The 20,610-nt window shown below is 37.4% G+C and overlaps 1 protein-coding gene, 1 non-coding gene and 1 pseudogene across 2 annotated transcripts; all 3 read right to left on the reverse strand.

Annotated features, from left to right (window-relative positions):
- Positions 1 to 1,938: 1,938 nt before the first annotated feature.
- On the reverse strand, positions 1,939 to 2,054 carry LOC125592230. The gene has a single exon (XR_007328070.1). It is a non-coding gene; the product is annotated as a U5 spliceosomal RNA (small nuclear RNA).
- A 325-nt stretch (positions 2,055 to 2,379) lies between these two features.
- Positions 2,380 to 4,903, reverse strand: LOC111198418 (annotated as a pseudogene).
- A 9,413-nt stretch (positions 4,904 to 14,316) lies between these two features.
- On the reverse strand, positions 14,317 to 16,641 carry LOC111212983. Its single transcript, XM_022714636.2, has 3 exons — positions 15,892 to 16,641; positions 15,014 to 15,718; positions 14,317 to 14,736 (listed from the first exon to the last, which is right to left on the reverse strand). Exons 1-3 carry the CDS (start codon positions 16,639 to 16,641, stop codon positions 14,317 to 14,319), a joined length of 1,875 nt encoding a protein of 624 aa, XP_022570357.2.
- Positions 16,642 to 20,610: the final 3,969 nt, after the last annotated feature.

The raw sequence follows: 20,610 nt of genomic DNA on the forward strand, positions 1-20,610 counted from the left end.
CGGTGCGTCCTCTTTGTGATCCTTGCAGTTCCTTCTTCCTAGCTGGGTTTTCCAGACGGCTCCATACTTCTCTGCCATGATGGGTGTAGTGGTTCTCTTGTCTGGTCGAACTCTTGCGATCTCTAGCACGAGGATCAGTGACTCGAGTTTCGCGAGGTTGATAGGACGAGGACGCGCTTCTCCTTCTTTTCTCCTCACGGTTGAGTTCGCTATATCTCGTGGTTTCCGAGGGGCTAGGATGACTCCCATTAGTAGGGGAGCGGGCTCGCTTTAGCGGATTTCGAGAGTTAAAACCTTGGGAGCCTTGAATAGGAAATCTTGCCCGTTCATTGTTCTCTAAATTTTCCTGTCGCAGCTTCCTCTTAAGTTCTCTTTCCTCTGGTGCCAACAGGGGGCATGTATTTTCATCATGAGAGATGAGGTTGCAGGTGAAACAGTAACGGTGAAGGCCATCATAAGATAACAATACTTTCCCGATGTCTCCACTTGGGAATCCTATTCTTCGCTCAAATTGCAGGGGTTTGTCCGCGTCAATGGAGACTTGGATTCGCGCCTTTTTTTCATCGACTAGGAGCTTTTTCCCAAGCGCGTTAGCAATCTCCGTGAAAGTTTTATCATTCCAGAAATGAACTGGGACTCCCGTCACATTGATCCAAAATGGGATCGTGTTTGGAAAATTTTCGCTAGTGAAGGGTTACCAACGTTCCAGCGCGAAACTCCACTGGTTGAAATGACAGGGACACTTATTTAGGACCATCTGCAAGTCCTCCTCTTTGTCAAAATCGAATTGAAAGCGGCCATTCCCGAGGTTCAGTCCACGGACATTTCCCTCTACATTCCAGATCCGGGGGCGGGGGAGAAGGTTGATCAGGGCATCGATGCTCCTTCCACGGATGTGGAAAACACGTCCAATGAGCGTGAGACGGAAACGCTCCTTGACGTCATTGAGATCACACTCCGGTATGCGTATGATATCATCTTCCAATTGAGTGGCGTTACGATCTCCATTGGAGGAACCTCCGTTACGGATCAAAAGGGATGATTGACTCATGGTGATGAATAAGAACTGTTGTAACTTAGCAAATGCTAGAGAGGGTGCGAGTTGTGATCTGAGAGACTATTGGGTTGCGGTGAGAATCCGAGGGAAGGAGAGTGGGAGTTTATAGTAGAGGGCTAGGGGTTAGCTTTAGGGTTTTGTGGAGGACGGTGAGAGGCTCTCGGCTGAAAACGGAAAGCAAATATTGTGAGAATATTTGGTTACTTGGCTAGGAAGCCAGAGGGTGGAACGACAAGATTCGCCGAGAAGAAGACCGATAAGAACAGAGGGATCACAAGGAGTGTAGCTTAGTCTCCCTTGTGATCCTGGAGCCGGCGTGTTAGATGGCCGGTGAGGGAGCGTCAGAGGCGGGGAAAGTCTGGATCTCGAAATCGCCTATCTCGTCGTCTAAACCTAGCTGCGCCATTGCGTTTTTTTGGTGACTTTAAAGTTTTAACACCGTAAACAATATAGTTCCATATATCTGTTTGATGTTTTTTTTTTTTGACACAATCTGTTTGATGTTTTAAAGACTTCTTTTCCCGTGAATAGATCAATTGCTTACGAGTTAACTCAACGACAAAAGGCTGCTTGAAGCATCTGAATGAATTCACCATGGTTCACATCAATCAACTCCAAGAGGCTATTAGCTACTTAGATATTAATTTCTTTAACTTACTTTTTCAGTCACAATTGGCATGTTGTTACAAAATCATCCACGAAAAATGCTCTTAAACAAAGTAGATACATTTCTAATTTGCAAAGTCCTCGATGTTTTTCTTCAACAAACTCATTAATCCTCCCGACCACACAAATTTGTACATAAGAACGGTTATATTTTTTGGATTATAATCCTTCCAACATAGATTGTACATACATTTTAGACTATAAAAATGTTAGGGATCCACTCGAAAGTAAAACCCGCCAAAAATAGGCGTATGCCACTTAACATGGAGAGCACACGGTATTCTTTAGTAAAAGGCGAAAGAATAGTTCGCTTTGTGCTCACCATATGGCTGCGTGATTTTACAAAGAAGAGTGTGAAGTTTATTTATACCAACAACTCCAGTACCCAAACTTCTCCGCTTTCCGATGTGGGATACTTCTTAAAGCTCTTTATCAGAAGGTTTTGTGGGCTGTCGCTAAAGCTAGGCCTATTTATTTGTTACCTAATTGAATTCGTGATGGATCATAACAATCAAAGGCCGCATCTTCTTTGAGACGGTGGTTTTCAAGATGTAGTTGAACTTGGAGAAGAAAACAACGGTTTAGTGTGTTTATGCATACAAAGTACTTTGCATGGTCAGTTGACAAGATTTGATGAAGAGAATTTTTTGACAAGATTTGATGAAGAGAATTTTTCTCAAATAATAATTATAAAAACAAATAGTTTGATTTACAATACTAAAATGATAGAGTTGAATGAGAAAAATATCAAATGATTTACAAAAGACTTAACAAGGTTTTTTCTTGTCCAACTTCAAATGTAAATTATACCATCTGGTTTTCTTCTTAAGTGTCTCAGACTCATCATCACTAGTATTTGGTTTCTTGTTCCTCTGTCTGCTGCTTTCTTCCCCTTCCTCTTCTTCGTCTTCCCGATCAATTGATGCAGGTGCCTCAGCCACTGCCTTCTTGAACAAGCTCTTTCTCAGTCTGTTCTTGCTCGAGCTCCTCTCTATCAATGGAGCCGTTGTATAAGCTGAGTGAATTTCATTTCTCTGCTTCAGAAGCTCATCAATCTGTTAAAAAAAAAGCACATGAAAATCAACTATGTTACATTGCTTAAGGCCAAATGAAGACTAACCAATAGCATTTCTTGAGCCTATCTATTTGTCATATCCGTGAACTGCACAAGTACTTCCCTGTACTCTGTCTCAAACTTTGCAAGCTCTGCTCTTTTATTCAGTATCTGAGCTTCTACAGATCTAAGATCTTCCTTCTCTTGAGTAAAAGTGACAGCACAAAGGACTTGGATTGTGTAGCTCACACTTTTGAAAAAATTATCACCTGAACAAAGTAACATGTCACTGACATCAACCTATTGCTATAGATACAAGAGGGAAGAAGAGAAGTGAATTTTGTAATCACATAACAAGCCGAAAAAACTGACCATAGACAGCAAATATATGAGTGCCAGCCTTTAGCTCAGTAACTTCACACTGATGAAACCCATCAAGACTTTTAAACAAGGCAGTTTCTGGATCCTTTTCCTGAGACATCTACACCAATAAAAATCAAGTCACGTTGGGGGAAATAAAAGAAACTCATAGTGACACAATATATCTAGAACATAAGCCTACCGAAGTAATTGTGTGATCCAAAGAGTAGACAGGGAAACCGAGGAAGTACATTCCAGCACATGTTATCTTGCCACTTCTTCTACTATCCTCCTGTATCCACCAGTGATTCAGAGTATCCCTTATATTATTACATGTAATATCACATTGGTTCCGTTGATATACGAAAGAGAGAGATACCTGCATGGCTAAGCTCAATCCTCCATCGGCTTCTTGATCAAAGAACAGCAACTACACAAGCACACACACACATTAGTTCTCAATACATTTATGTATCATTTTGACGGGAAGAGACTATGGCGAGCTAACCTTGAACTTGCTTTTGCTAGATGATTCTACTCTGAAGACCAATCCAGACCTTATTTCCTGTTCTGTTATTGTGACAGCTTAAAAGTGTACACATTGCTTTTCAACCTGTGAGAACCATATCACTCACATATGAGACTTATATGGAGTCAAGACACACACACACAAGTGTGATCAGAGCCTCACCTTTTTAGTTACAGTTTGTCCAAGTAGAAGAGGATCAACAGAAACTCTGCCATTAAGAGCCTCCTCCAAAATAGTTGCAGATACAGATGTTTTCATGGGCACGCCAAGTTTGCTATGCCGTTGGAAGTTTCACAAAACATACTCAGCTTCCGTTTTAATAAATCTATGTCCAGTCATATAAAATGAAGAGAAGTCCACATAAGAAAAATAAACCAACCTAGACAAAGCTGCAAAGACAGTATTCACAGCTCCTAAACTTGAGAGATCCAGCTCCAGCTCTTGGCCTTCTGCGTCAACAGCCTGTGAATGAGAAACCAATTTGCAATTACCAAAGTCTGTGATGAGAGTTAACAGTTATTAGGGTTTAGAAATACGTGTATTAGTGTTGCTCCTATTTGGTGGAATTATCTAATGTGTAATGGTAATGGGATAGTAGGGTAGTTACTTGGTCTTTCATGTATATATAGCTGTCGATGTATTAAGTCTTTGGGTTCCATCAGTCTGAAACTTGATGCTGGCATGGTATAATTTTGAAGCACTATCACACATCAAAAACATCCCCAGAGAACACCATTTATTTCTAGAACATTTTGAGTTTTAAAGATGAACCCCATCTTAACCTCAACTAATAGCATAATTATTACACATAAGACAAGAATCTTATGTCCTAAGATGTAATACCGCAAATAGGAAAACCAATCTCACCTCAAAACCAGCTGTATCATAGTTGCCGCGTTTGTTCGGATCAGACAAGATGTTGTAAGAAAAGGTGGCTCTTTAAACATGTCGGCTGCAACAGGGTCGTTCACTCATTCGCAGTCTTATCAGGATGGTACCTGAAAAACACCAAACAATGAAGTTTATGGTCTGGGTTTCGCTGATGATACCCATGTTGTGAGTTCTGGTGAAGATGCTTGTATCCGGGTTTGGAGCTTAACGACTTGGGGTGTGAATTATGAAATATCTCTGGAAGCTCTCTTTTGTCTCTTTGGAAAAAGTTTTTACAATTTTTGAAGGCTTTGGATTCTTCGTTTCGGCCTTCTGTCTGTTGTGAGGCTTTGTTGGTGACTTGGTGTGTTTAGGAGTCTTTTTGTCTGCATTTCTTTGTCACACACAATAAATACTTGGGAAAACTGTTTTTTAGAGCAAAAAATAGTAAATATTTCTCTTTACACTAATCTATATTTTGTGTCATATTTTCCTATAATATCTTTTAATATTTATGAAAATAATTTTAATAAATAGTTTTACAAACAAAAAAAATTTGGAAAAATAGTAACATTTGCTAAAATACCTATATGAACTTAATGGTATATTTTCCAGTTATAAAAAAGTTAAAATTATAAATTTCAGATTATGTTGTAAAAAAAGTAGAAATGACATTCTACGAAGTAAAAAACGAAATCTACTTTTTTCATTGAATCTACAATGTTTAGAATACGTGATCTACGTAAATAAGAGTATTCTACAAATATGTAGAATACACATTCCGCGCTTAACCTACCATTCTAAAATTCTTAGAAATCGAAATCTACACATTAATCTAATTCTAAAACATGTAGAAACCGACTTCTACAGATTTACTATAAATCTAAAACATGTAGAAATCAAATTCTAAACATTACTATAATTCTAAGAAACTGTAGAAACTGATTTCTACATATTAGTTGTATTCTACGGATAAGAAATCAGTTCCTAAAAATATGGAAACAAAATATTTGAGAATATTCACTTTTCTATTTTTTTTCTATTTTTTAAAAAAATCGATTTAAAAAAAAAACGAAAAAGCGACAAAAAAAACCTTGGCAACCTTCTTCGCCGTCTTCTATATTCCATTGATTGTTCACAAAATTTTCACATTATTTCTACCATGATTCATGTCTATGCTTCATGCACTACAAGAAAACAGGGGGATTCTGATGGCCGAAATCGTCGGAAATTCGTCGGAATCGGTCTATTCCGACGAATTTCCGACGAACCCGTCCGTCGGTATCGTTTCGTCGGAAAAAAAAAATTCATCAGAAATTCCGACGACTTTCTGACGAATACCGAGAAACGTCATTCTGACGAACTTCTGACGATATTACGATGCGGCTACACGAGACTAGAGTTCATCGGAAAACTACAATTCCGACGAACGTAGTTCCTCGGTTTATTCCGACGAACTTTGGGCGTCGGAATTTACCGACGGACATCGGTCGTCGGAATATACCGACGAACCACGTTCGTCGGTATATTCCGACGGAAATGAGTTTGTCGGTAAATTCCGACGGATATATGTCCGTCGGTATATTCCGACGACCGTTGTCCGTCGTTATATACCCTTTTTTTTTTACAAATTAATTTTGCATTTTTATATATTTTTTGATATTAATAAATTTAAAAAATTGGAAATTTAAAACTAATAATATTATAAAATTTAAATTCATAAAAACCGAAATAGGAAAAAAACATTCAGAAAGTTTAAAATTCATACAAACCGAAATAGAAAAAAAAAACATTCCGAAAGTTTTATAAAGCCGAAATAAACTAAGATGAACTCGAAGACATCAAACGATCTAGCTTCTGCATAATCTCGGTGTTGAACTTCTTCTGGGATGCCAACTCAGCAAGGATAGTGGCATTCTCCGAACGGATAGTGGCATTCTCCGAAAGGATAGTGGTGTTCTGCTCCTCCAATGCCCCAATCCGTTCATCTTTGTCATGTAGCTCCTCGAGAATCATGGGATCGGCATACGGAGCTTGCGAAGAAGATGCCGGATACGAAGAAGCACGACGGGCCAACCCAACTAAACGGCCTCCTTTCCTTTTAGGAACCGCCTACAAAAATATTTGAAGTAAGTAAATATGGACAAGTAAGTAATCGACATTATAAAAAAAATATATTAATAAAAAAAATTACCTTTTCAACCATCTCATTTATTTGCAATAGAGACAGGTTGGTTGAAGCTCCCGTGGAGTCGCCGTCATCAGAGAGAGGCTGAGATTGAGAAACTATTCAGCTTCCACCAAATCAACTACACCTTTGATCACGAAGTCCTGAATTTGACCCGTCGTCTTGTTAGTGTGAGCCACCTTAATGAGTTGGAGACGATCAACGGGATTACCGTCATTTGCTTCAATCTAAAAAAACCGCCATTATTAGCCAAAAAATATATAAAATATTTATTTAAAAAATATAAAGATAAATAATAATAAAAAACTTACAAGTTCATCCTCCTTAGTAGACATGGAGCAAGCGCCGAGGTTGTGCACATACATACCTTTCCCGCCACGATCGCTCTTCCGGTTCCTGGAGTTCCTAGAAGACGTCTCTGCAGTGTCTTCCCTCTCCCAATGAGCTATCAACTGCTCCCACACCCCCCCCCGTTGATGAACCGTGGCTTCTTGTTCTTCTGCCAAACTGTCTTCCACGCGTTTATCTGCTTTGTGTAAGAGTCCATGGCCTTTTCGTTGAATTTCTTACGGACTGTTTCCGTAAGATCGGAGTGCCAGTTGAACTCTTGCTACAAAACAAACACAATTTAATAAGTAAATATATGTAAAAAAATGTAAAAACTTAAAAAAAATGAAGGGTTACTATACCGCAAACTGACGAAACCACAACTCTCGTTCGTCGGAAGGGATCACACTCCACTTTGGATATCCAAAACGGAGCATGGAGTACATCATCTGGTTGATGCTCCGGCTAATGCCATTTTTCGACTTGGTGAACCTTTAAAAAAAAATACAAGTTAGCAAGTTAATTAAAGCAAAAAATATAACGGTACAAATAAAAAAAATACTAACCAAGTGCTATGGCCTCGTCGTGGGTTGAGTTGGAGAAACGGGAGATGCTCTCGACCTGGTTGTTGAACCAATAGATGAACCGGCATGACCCCCGGATCCTGTTGAGCAGCAGCGTGAGGGGCAGCGTGAGGGGCAGAGGGAGCTGGAGCGGGAATATATGCGGGAACCGAGTCATGAGACGATACCGATGCACGGGAACCGCTCACCGAACTACGTCGAAGACGGGCTGCGGGGCGGGCTTCATCCTCGGCCCTAAAAAAAAAAATTAACCCATCAAACATATTTTCATTTATATATTTACAAAAGGTTTTATAAACGTTTTAAAAAAAACTATTAAACCTTTTATATATATATATATATATATGTATACAAAATTATAAAAAATTTATAAATATAGAAAAATGTTGTTAAAAATTTATAAATGAAGAAAAATGTTGTTAAATATTTATATTTTAAAAAAAAAATGTTGTTAAATATTTATTAGTGGAAACTTAAAAAAAAATATAAAAAATTTTAAAATTTTAAATTTTTTACTATACATGATTTACATATATATATATATATATGTATACAAAATTATAAAAAATTTATAAATATAGAAAAATGTTGTTAAAATTTATAAATGAAGAAAAATGGTGTTAAATATTTATATTTTTTTCAAAAAAACGTTTTTAAAAATCAAAAAACGTTTTTAAAAATCAAAAAACTTTTTTAAAAATCAAAAAACGTTTTTAAAAAAAAAAAAAACGTTTTAAAAAATCAAAAAACGTTTTTAAAAATCAAAAAATGTTCCAAAAAAAACTAAAACAACAATCCTAACTTATATATCCTAAACTATCCATTCAATCCTAAAATGTTCAATCAAACAACCTAAAATCCGAGATCAACTTCCAAAACCCTAAACAATTGAAAAAAAAAAAGGTTTGGGATGATTCTTACATGATTTGGGGTTTGGGGAAGAGATAGGAGGGTGAGGAGAGGATTCGCCGGTGAAGAGAGGCCGGAATCGCCGGAGAGTCGCCGAAATCGCCGAAATCGCCGGAGAGTTTTGAGAGAGAGAGAGGCGCGCGGAGATAACGAAGAAGAAAGGAGAAGGGTTTTTATTTCCGTGGATTCCGACGGACACGGGTTCGTCGGTATTCCGTCGGTATATTTAAAATATACCAAATGCCGATTCGCGAAAATTTTCAAGCGGTTTGGTTCTCCCGGGCTAATTGAAATTCCGACGGAATGTGTCCGTCAGTATTTTCCGACGGACACATTCCGTCGGTATATTCCGACGGAATTCCGACGACTTAGTGTTTAGGGTGTTCTTTTCAAGTTTCTAAATGCAAAATCCAAACCTTTGATAATATATATAGTATTTGCATAAAGATTTAACAATAAAAATGTTTTATAACACGATTTTACACAACAATATTTTTTGTAGTGTAAGCTTATATAAATATGATTGTATAAGTACATAATGTTAAGATGAGATGTTATGAAAACAATGATATGCATACATAAATATTTTAATGAGTTGTTATATTTGAACGGTTGCGATCTAATACTATACTAAACACTTATTATGTGTTATTTTCATAGTTTTGGCATCTAAATTTATAGATTTTTATGATTGAAACTTTATAGAAAAACATGTCGTCGGTATTTCGTCGGAAAATACCGACGACATTCCGACGAACTCGACAAGTTCGTCGGAATGTCGTCGGTATTTTCCGACGAAATACCGACGACTTTCCAATTTTCAATGAAACCCGTTGTCGTCGCTATGTCGTCGGTATATTGCGAGGGATTTCCGACGGACCATTAAAAAAAAAAAAAAAAAAAAAACTAATCAGAATCTTCTGAATCTTCATCAAACTCCCCAACCTCGGCTTCCGGCTCTGAATGTACGACAGCATCATGTCCAAACACAGTCAAATTCTCAACGAGTTGAACATTTTCCAAATCTTCAACTGCCTGGGCGTTGCTGGTAGACTCTGGTTGCAATGGTTCATCATCATCAGAAGTTCCATCCACTCGTCCTCTTGGGTTGATTTGCGTTACAGTAACCCATGGATCGTCTCTGTACGTCACCCGAGGGTAACTGATGTAGCACACCTATACATATCAATTATACAAAGTATTAGTTCAATATATAACATTAATTAATTATATTGGTAAAAATTATGAATATATTGACATACCTGATCAGCTTGCGAACCAAGAATGAAGGGATCATAATATTGAAGTTTCCGCCGCGAATGAACTGATGTAACACCAAACGCATCAATCTTCACTCCTCTATCTGGGGTGGTGTCATACCAATCACAATAGAATACTACACAACGCAATCCAACCATTCCAGGAAATTGGATTTCCAATATTTCTTTTATGTTGCCGTAGTAGACATCGTCACCAGAAGAAGATGAAACACCAGCATCATATGTTGTCTTAGAATGACCTTTCCTTGTGAATGCATATCCTCGCGTACAAAATTTAGGATATGATTTGACCACATAGTTTGGTCCCTGCACAAATTCGCGTATCCAATCATCGAACACAAGACCTCTGGCCAAACCATCATTCACCTATAAAAAAAACATATATGCAAAATTAATTAGTTTATATATATTAAATTTAAACTAATCATTTGCATAGGGTAATAGGATATATGACTCACATAACTACGAAGCCACGCAGCAAATCCGTTATCTCTAAGTTGTCGAAGCTCATCTTCTGTTGCATGCCTGTGAGTCATACGCAACTCCGCCATATATACACTATATACAAAAATATTATCAATATGAAATAAATTTATTGAATATTAATCTAACAATAAATGAATAAATATTTTTACCTCTCATATTGTAGAACATCTTCACAGTTGGTGAGCAAATATGTTTGCAAATGAGCGTTCTCAGTGTCCGTAAGTCTCCGCTTCGTGAATTTTCCACTAAGTCGTCCTATTTCCTTGAACATGCTTGGGACAGTAACATGATATGTTGCTCTCTCCCCTCTATCATCATGCCGAGCAGGTCTTCGGTGTTTTGTTTGCACTTCTGGTGGAAAATAATTTTCAGCAAAGATTGCAGTTTCTTCATTGATCACCTGTGCCACTATAGATCCTTCCACCCTGCTTTGATTTTTGACCATCTTCTTCAGATGATGCATATAACGCTCAAAAATATACATCCATCTGTACTGCACAGGACCACCAAGTTCCAATTCTCTTGCGAGATGAATAGCAAGATGTTCCATTACATCAAAGAATGATGGAGGAAATATCTTCTCAAGGTTGCACATGCTGACTGGTGCGTTTGTCTTCAAATTATTAATACCCTCTTCAGTCAATACTCTGCTGCATAAGTCACGGAAAAAAACACTAATCCCTGCAATTGCTTCATGAACATTACGTGGCAATAATGCTGAAAAGGCAAACGGAAGGAGGCGCTGCATAATTACATGACAATCATGACTCTTCAAGCCAGTAAACTTTCCTTCGCTTCTATCAACGCAGTTCCCCAAATTTGATGCATATCCGTCAGGAAATTTCACTTTCTCTGTAATCCAATCAAAGAACTCTTCTTTTCTAGCACCATCTAGCCGATAAATGGGAAAAGGGGCCGTACCGTTCTCATCAACGTGAAGTTCAGAACGATCACAAATATCGACTAAATCCAACCTTGACTTCAAATTATCCTTCGTTTTACCTTGGATGTTAAGGACTGTGTTCATCAGATTATCGAAGAAGTTCTTCTCAATATGCATGACATCTAAATTATGCCGCAATAGATGACTCTCCCAATATGGTAGATCCCAGAAAATACTCTTTTTGTGCCAGTTATGTAGCTCTCCAACCGCATTGACTCGAATGTTTTCATGTCCACCTACATCTGGCGTCCTTTCTGCATCAAAATACCTAAACTGCTTCAACAAATCTTTCCCACTAACTTCCTCAGGTGGACCATCAAACACCTGCTTGTTCTTCGTAAACGAAGTCTTACTCCTGCGGTATGGATGATCAGGTGGTAGAAATCGTCTGTGACAGTCAAACCAACACGTTTTCCTTCCGTTCTTTAGTTGGAAAGCATCTGTGTCATCTTGACAATATGGACATGATAGCTTCCCATGTGTTGTCCATCCAGATAACATACCATATGCTGGAAAGTCACTTATTGTCCACATAAGTACTGCCCGCATCTGAAAGTTTTCTTTGCGCGAAACATCGTATGTCTCAAAACCATGCGCCCATAGTTGTTGCAACTCATATATTAGTGGTTGAAGAAACACATCTAGTGATCTTTTAGGATGATCTGGCCCGGGGACTAGAATTGAGAGAAACAAAAACTCTCGTCGCATGCACAAGCTCGGCCGTAAGTTGTACGGTGTCACAATAACTGGCCATAGAGAATACTGCCTTCCATGCTTTCCAAATGGGCTGAAACCATCAGTAGATAATCCAAGATAAACATTTCTTCTCTCTTCCGCAAATTCTGGATATGTTGACTGGAAATGTTTCCAAGCCTTTGCATCTGAAGGATGTCTAATCTCACCATTTGTGGAATGCTCTGCATGCCATCTCATTGCTTTTGCTGTGCGCTCACACTGATACAACCTCTTCAATCTTTCCGTCAAAGGCAAATACCACATTCTTTTGAATGGGATCGGAACTCTTCCCCTCGTCTCCTGATAACGAGGTTTCCCACAAAATTTGCATACATTCCGTGTCTCATCCGCTCTCCAGTAGATCATGCAGTTGTCAATACATACATCTATCACTTCATACGGTAGTTGAAGACCTGCAACAAGTTTCTGAACCTCGTAGTATGAACCCGGTGCAAGGTTATCCTCAGGTAGAATACCTTTGACAAAATCAGTAATCGCATCCATACATTCTTCAGCCAAATTATAGTCTGTCTTAATACCCATTAATCTAGTTGCAGATGATAAGACTGAATGACCATCTCTACAATTTTGATACAAAGGTTGTTTTCCTGCATCCAACATGTCAAAAAATCTCCTAGACTCGGGGTTTGGTTCTTCCCCTCTATAATGATCATGTACCATCTGCTCAGTACCTACACCATAATCTATATCCGTTCTAGATTCTTCTAACCTAATATCAGGCTGAGGTTCACTAACAGGCTGAGGTTCGCTAGTACTACCATATTCATAACCAGTTTCCCCATGAAGGTACCAAACTTTATAATTACGTGAAAACCCTTTCATATACAAATGAGTCCAAACATCAAATTCTTTTATAACCTTATTATTATTGCAAGAAGAGCAGGGACATCTTAACATACCACTTTTTGCATCCGGTTGCTGTTGAACAAGCCTCATGAATTCTCCAATCCCTTGAACGTATTCTTCCGTAAGCAAATTGGTGTTCGGATCCAAATGAGGTTTATCCATCCACGAACGATAATAAACTTCTGAAGACATGATTTTCACGGAATTGTTATGACTAAAGAGAATGAAGAGAGAATGAAGTGTGAATGAGTTGAATGAGGAGGGGTTGTATTTATAGGAAATTGCTTACGGACCTCCGACGACTTTCCGACGAAATTCCGACGGATGTAAAGCAGTCCGTCGGAATTCCGTCGGAATTGTCCAATCCCAAACGGCTATACAACGGTCATATCTATTTGTCGGCAACGGTCACATGGTTCGTCGGAATTCCGTCGGAAAATACCGACGGAATTCCGACGTCTTTGCTGTTAATCGGAATGTCGTCGGAAATTCGTCGGAATATACCGACGAACTTCCGACGACTACAACGGTTACATTTTTTATCAGAATGTCGTCGAAAAGTCGTCAGAATATTCCGACGACCCATATTTCGTCGGAATTCCGTCGGAAATGGCCGACGGAATTCCGACGACTTAATTTTTTTGGATTTCGTCGGAAAGTTGTCAGTATTCCGTCACAAATGTCCGACGACCTTGGTGTCCGTCGGAACCTCCGTCGGAATTCGGTGTGTTTTCTTGTAGTGATGTGGTGTTTGGGAATTGGTTGTATCTTCAGGTTGGAGTTTTAATGTTGATAAAAAGAAAGGGGAAGGTTACTTGCTTTGGAATTGAAGTCTTCTCTGGAAGATTTACAGAAAAACGTTATATAGGATTTTGGTTTTGAAGAAACAGATGCTGATTTGGAGTTGAGTTACCTTCCTATTGGATTGATCAATTCATCAAAATGTCCACCAGTGATCATCGGAAACTCAAGGCAAGTTCAAAATTTTCTAGGGTTTTGTAAGAAGCATCAGTCAACTCAACTGTGTGTCAGCTATAAAGCAAAGCAAGGAAATCCAAATAAGATCGACATTGAACTTAATACGATGCCAACTGATGCAAGTACTAGTGAAGAGAACGAGCGAAATCCTTGTGACATTGGGACCGCTTCAAATATTGTTAAGGGGGCTAAGCATAACGAGAAGAAAAAAGGGAAGATGAAGCAAAGTGAAGTTGATGGAGATGATTATGATGCTGACAAGCATAACGAGAAGAAGAATGGAAAGATGAAGCAAGACGAGGTTGAAGGAGATGACAATAGGTAACATTTTATAGAAATAACCGGTTGAATGCTTACGTAGTTTTTAAGCCAACTGCTGGCAGACATAATACGTCCGGCTAGATCACCGTCTAACATAGATGGACCAATCTGTATAGCTCTGTAAACAAAATACAATGGTAGAGATGTCAATTATTAAGAAAATCAACGAAATGATATATACAAAGGAATAACATACGTTCGTGTATCTTGCCAGTCCTGCATCTTCTTAAAATCTGTAGGATGCACAAACACCAAGCAGTGATCAGGGAAATCTTCGCCGTCTAGCTCTATATCTCGGTCATCTAATCGGACCGCTGGCTTCTTCAATGATTTTAGAAGTTCCAATGAATCTGTTGGTTTCTTCAATGATTTTGGAAGTTCCAACCAATCCAATGAATCTTCGACTTTAGCTTGAGAAGGATTCAAACCTTTCACAAATGTGTCTAATGGAAGGTTCTTCATGCAACTTTCCAAAAACTCTTGTGTACCCATACGAAGATCACTAGCTGATGATTGAGTAACTTTTTCACGAGGTAAATTGACACACGAATCAGCAGTCTTTAACCCTTGGTTTTTTACAGCCTGTTGACAAACACGTACAATTACAAATTACACATACAAATTTCAAGTTCAAAATAGAGAATAGACATAAACGACAAGTTCGAAATCCATAATAAACATACAAACATACAAACTTCCAAATACATATTACATTAAATATAGTCATTACATAAACGACAAGTTTCAAATACATATTACCGCCTCATTCCAAGTTCCAACAACCTAGCTTCAAAGACCTACATTCCATCGCCTAGTTCCAAGCTTTCAACAAATTTTAACTCTTTCTCTTAGTAGTTACCTTTTTCTTTGATGGAGCAGTGCCTTTTTTGCTGGTGCTAGGACCACTGTTGATTTTGGTCATGCTAGGACCGCTTGCTTGATCACTCTTTCCCACCAATTCAGTCACCACTAAAGTTGTCCTGAGCTGTGTAACCTCAGCCTCAATTTTCCCCAATCTGTCGGTTACAACTGTCTCAAATTGCTCAGTTCTCTCCGAAGCTGTCCTGAGTTGTGTAACCTCAGTCTCAATCTTACCCAACCTGTCCGAAAACTGCTGACATAATTTCTCCCCAAAAGTAGTAAAAGAAGCTTGTACCAGATCCTCTAAGAAATTTTTCATATATTCGTCAATATTCCCTTTTGATGAAGCAGCTAGGTGGCACAAAACATTCTTCTTCCTTGACTCTGCTCCTCGGTCTGCAAGCTTTCTCTTGTTTCTTCCCGAAACATCAGCTGTGCCATCAACATTCCCTGCAACATGACTATTTTCACCTCTCTCAGTATCAGTTGTTTGATCCTCTCCTTTCTCTTCGCCAGATTCCTCAAATTCAGAGTTCGTAACTTCTTTTACTCCCCAAACATGATTGTTCCAATCATGTTTACTATTGATCATATCCAAAATGCGATCTACTCTTTCATCTTTCTTATCATTCTTCTGTACAAAATCAGTTGCCAAAAGGACCACTCCATCTATGTGGGATTCCATGAATGAATGCAAAATCCTCTACAAACAATCAAATCATTAGTAAAGTGAACAAGATAATAAATATTTTAATTTGAAAAATATATGCATACATTTTCTGGGAATAAGTTCTCAACGCCAATGATATCTTCATAAGAACATTTTGCACATCCTCTCCAATTGCCACACAGTGGACCTGTAAAATTTTTACTAACTTCTGTGCCACAAATCTCTCTTAAAGCAGGAACAACTTCCATTATCCAAATTTGGAAACCAAACAAGAATCCTTCCATCAGATACCCCTCTTTCTGCTCTAATTTATGCCTTGTTTTATCAATTTGCTTCAGAAGGAAATCAAACGAATACAGACCCCATGGGTAATTCCGAAGCTTCTCCAAATCCATCGCCAACTTCATGTACATATGCAGGATATTCACCTTCTCATCCTTCCCCATCACCACACCCATAATAACGCAAAGATATATCAGTCTCACCCTATCAACCCAAGTCCAGGTATTGCTCTCTTCCAAATGCTTCTTTTTAATGATCTGCAAATTTATTTTTCCATTTGTCTTTATCTGCTTGCTCCAAAAACCATCATCATCTTTCCATGTCACTAACCCACTGTTATTCTCTCGCTTCACTTTCAGACCAGTGACAGCATGATACTCTTGCAATCCAAAACGCAGAGGTCTCCTAGCGAAAGTGAACCACTTCTCATGTCTCTTGCTTGTCATCAACTCCTTACACAAGAAAGAGTGTACCAACCTCGCCGAAAACTTCAGATCATTCTTCTGGATAACCATAATCTGTGAAAAAATGGGATCTTTCATAACTTCATCGAATTTTGGCTCCATTTTTTCTTTCAGCAACTCGAGAAGTTTTAGTCGGCAGCTGTTATTAATCTTCTTAGCCTGAGGTTCCAATCCCTCACTGTATAAACGATTAGGCAACTCCAACTCCATACCTGAAAATTGAAAACAATACAACATATATCTATTAATAACAAATGTCACAGCTCAGTTAAATAATGTTTCTTAATACTTTATCAGTAACCAATGTCAAAGAATTAGCATTCTCACTGTATTAATTTCAATTTTATGGTGTTTTAGTTTTTTTTTTAAAACAAAACCTAAAATTCCTAAATCTATCCCAAAAATATGATTTAAGCCATGATTGTGTACAAAATCTTCTCTAATCATCACCTTAACACATGATTGAAGCCTAAACATCCTAACTAACTCAAAAAATTTACCTTTTACCTTTCTATTTTCAAACTCTAAAAAGAAGTGGAGATAGAGTTTCATACTTTTGCAGAACGAACTAAAGAGTGATAGATTCGTAAAAAGCTCACAAAATCGTATGGGTTAGGCCAAATAATCGTCCAAATCAGAGTGAAATTGAGTGAATTAGGGTTAATGAACTTGGGTGAGAATTTGATTTTGTCTCCCTTTATTCGTGAATGGGAAATTATGTGTTTCATCCCAGAAAAATCGAGTTTAAAGAGTTGAAATCATGCTTGGTCAGTTCAAATCAAGTGGGAATCAATCCGGATATAATCATACAAAACCAAAAAAATCGATTTGGGATTCTTTCCTCGGCACGGGATCGATCGATCTATTCTTACAGATCGGCCGATCTGTGTAAATCGACATTCGCCGATCGAGTGAAATGGACCAGGTCGATCAATATATATTTCGCGTTTTTTTTTGTTCTGAATAATGATCGGGATCGATCGATCCATTATAACTTGTAAAGTGGGATCGATCGATCCCCCTTGTCGAACTCAATATATATCTTTTTAAAAAAATTACAATTTTAAGGGTATTACTGCCATTTTGGAAAAAATAGTCTAATAGAACATAAAGTAGTATAAATTAGTCTAAAAGGACATAGTTACCATTTTTTGCTGTAAAAAAGCAGATTTCCCTAAATACTTTCTGTTGTTTTGTGTGTGTGAAAATGAGGTCTTGAGTCAAATATTTATTCGTTATCAGATTTAATCTGATAGAGACTTGGACTTGAGATTGTGACTTCTCTTCTCTCTGCAGTTTCGTTGAATGATTTTGGCTCTGAAATTTGTTTGAACACTTCATTTTTTTCTTTACTAAAACAGTTATTCCCTTCACTATACAACTAAACCATTGGAGAATTCATTTAGAGCTGGACCAAGATTAAGGCTGGTTCGTCCTGCATTGTGACAATATGTAACATATTGTATATATCATGTGCAATACCGAGAAATCTTTTTTTTGGGTCTAAATGTCAAAAATACTGCGAAATCTTAAATCTATACATATGCAAATAATGAGAAACCATTTGGTCCAAGGGTGAGTAAATGATTTTATTTGACACTAGGGCAAGTTCTTTAGAAGCAAAACATTTTTAAACCTAGTTTTTACTTAATCATTATATTGGACCATAAATTATACCAAATTTTAATTTTTGGTTGATCTATTTCAGTTTTTTTTTGTCCACCACAAATCATTTTTAACAGAGTCCGCTAAAACTCTAAAAATAAATAATTTTATAACTATATAATTTTATAAATTTTTAGAGTTATTATTTTTTTTTAAAACAGTTTATTACAATTCTATATTTTTTTAAATTAATTTTAGGTAAAACAAAAAATAATTTAATTTATTGTTTGTATAAATTGTTAATTTTTTAAAACCCAATTTTATATCTTTTTCCTAGCACTTTTTTTATTTATGTACTAACAAACCCAAGTAAACATTAACCAATTTCATAAACCTCATGTTCTAATAACGCTAATGGTTGATCAAATCATTACAAATATAAGATATAAAAATATCAACACGTATGAATTCACGGGTCATTCTTATATCAACCTAATCACACTGTGTGTCTTCCAATGGAAAACGGTCAATTCCTACCTTAACACTACTCTTCGGTCCCGATCCGGACATGTATTGATCCTCTGTGGTAAAACATACACTAACTCAAAATTATTTGAATTTTATCGTTTTTTGCATACATTGACTAACATTGTCCCGAAATCCATCATTTGACCGTTTATCAGTGGTGACATGGCAATGAAGTGTCATATGAATCAGCTTTCCTTAAGTATATAAAAATTAAAAAAAAAATCTATTTTTGACCAAAGTCAAACCGTGGTGGGAAAGGAGATAGATTTATTAAAGGCGCCACTATACTATATCATCTTTTGGTAAATTAACTCCACTATAATAATATATCTCCTAAAGGTTTATTAAATACATGAGTTTCTCCTTCGTCTTCCTGGTCATATTCTCAATGTAGCGAAGGAGCAGACATGGAGGACGACGAGATTCTTCGCCATACGGGTCGAGGCTGTTTGATGGGTCGGATAGGTTCTAAGCTAATCCGATGAAGACGACGAGGGTGAAGAGAGAGCCTAGATGACCCTTCATGGTGACTTTTGATTCATCCATTGGAAGAACACCGACCTGTATAAAAGCATGACTTAGTAGGTTTCTAAGGCCAATATATAAAAACAATATGATACCAGTGCCCGCGTGTATCTCAACCAATTATCAATTTTGATTTGCAAGCCATAAGCAATGTTAAATCTTGATTTGCAAGCCGTTTACTCAGTTTCTAAAGAAAACACTTCATTTCTTTGAGTTTATTTAAAATACTCCTAGATTTCACACTGAATAACAATGAAGAAACTATTTTATACTGATCACCTTTCTGAAAAAACAGTTAGCAAAGCTTTTGTCAAGAAAGTAAAATGAACAAACTCATGTATTTAATACACTTTTAGGAGTTATATTATTGTAGCGAATTTTACTTACCAAAAGATGATATAGCACAGTGGCACTTAGAATAAATCTATCCCCTCCCCTACCACGGTTTGACTATAGTCAAAAACAGGTTTTTCTTCCATTTTAAATTTTTACATACTTAATGAAACGAAGTCGCTTTGTATTTTAAGTTGATTCATATAACACGTCATTGCCATGTCACCACTAATAAACGGTCAAGTGACGGAGTTCCGGTCAGCATTAGTCAATGTATGCAGAAACCGTTTTTTATAAGTTGATGTATGAAATTCAAATAATTTTTGAGTTAGTGTATTTTTTAGCACATGTGATCAATTCATGTCCGGATCGGGACCGCAAAGTACTGTTGAGGTAGAAATTGGCCGTTTTCCCATGTCTTCCAATGTTCCTTTCAACACCGACACGGAAAAAAAAATTAAAAAAAAAACTACAAAATTCTGTACACAAAAAATGTAGGCTATGCCCCTAGTGAATTTAAAAGTTAAGGGATAAACAAAGCTATTGATTCGTATATAACCAACCGCAAGTAGTATGAAATGTGCGATAATACATGAGTTCCAAATCCAAAAACCCACAAAAGTACTAGACAAATTATATTCTTACGATAAGCTCTCGTTTAAACGGTTGCAGGAGTACGTGGTGTGTAAAACAAGATACATTGAAAATAAATGGAGAATTGAAGAAGAATAAAAAGAATATTAGACGAGATAAAGACTTCAAGCGGGACAAAATAATAGCAGTGAGTACGACACTATAGACAGACGACGGGTTAAATTTCTTTTTATAAAAAGGATGAACATTATATTATAACTGCATAAAACAACAATAGTTGATTCAATATCGAATTTATTTTTAAATTAATTATTTTAAGAAAGGAAATAAACAAATAAAACAATAGACCCCGTAACTCGAAGCCTTGATAAAACGCTAAACTAATAGTGGGAGTCTACGCATTTAGGTAAGCTGTAGAAGACCCTCTTTTTCAAATTATTCTCCACTTTTAGAATTATCCAGCGGGTCTTTGTGTGTTCTGCTCCCTTATCCCCGGGTTCTTCCCCTGACCCGGGTCGGAGGGACCGTTCCAGCCGCCTCTCCTCACCGGAGATCACTCCGGAGCACCTACGACGGATCCCAAATGGACTCTTT

The sequence above is a fragment of the Brassica napus genome, chromosome C8 (assembly GCF_020379485.1).
Source record: "Brassica napus cultivar Da-Ae chromosome C8, Da-Ae, whole genome shotgun sequence".
Lineage (NCBI taxonomy): Eukaryota > Viridiplantae > Streptophyta > Magnoliopsida > Brassicales > Brassicaceae > Brassica > Brassica napus.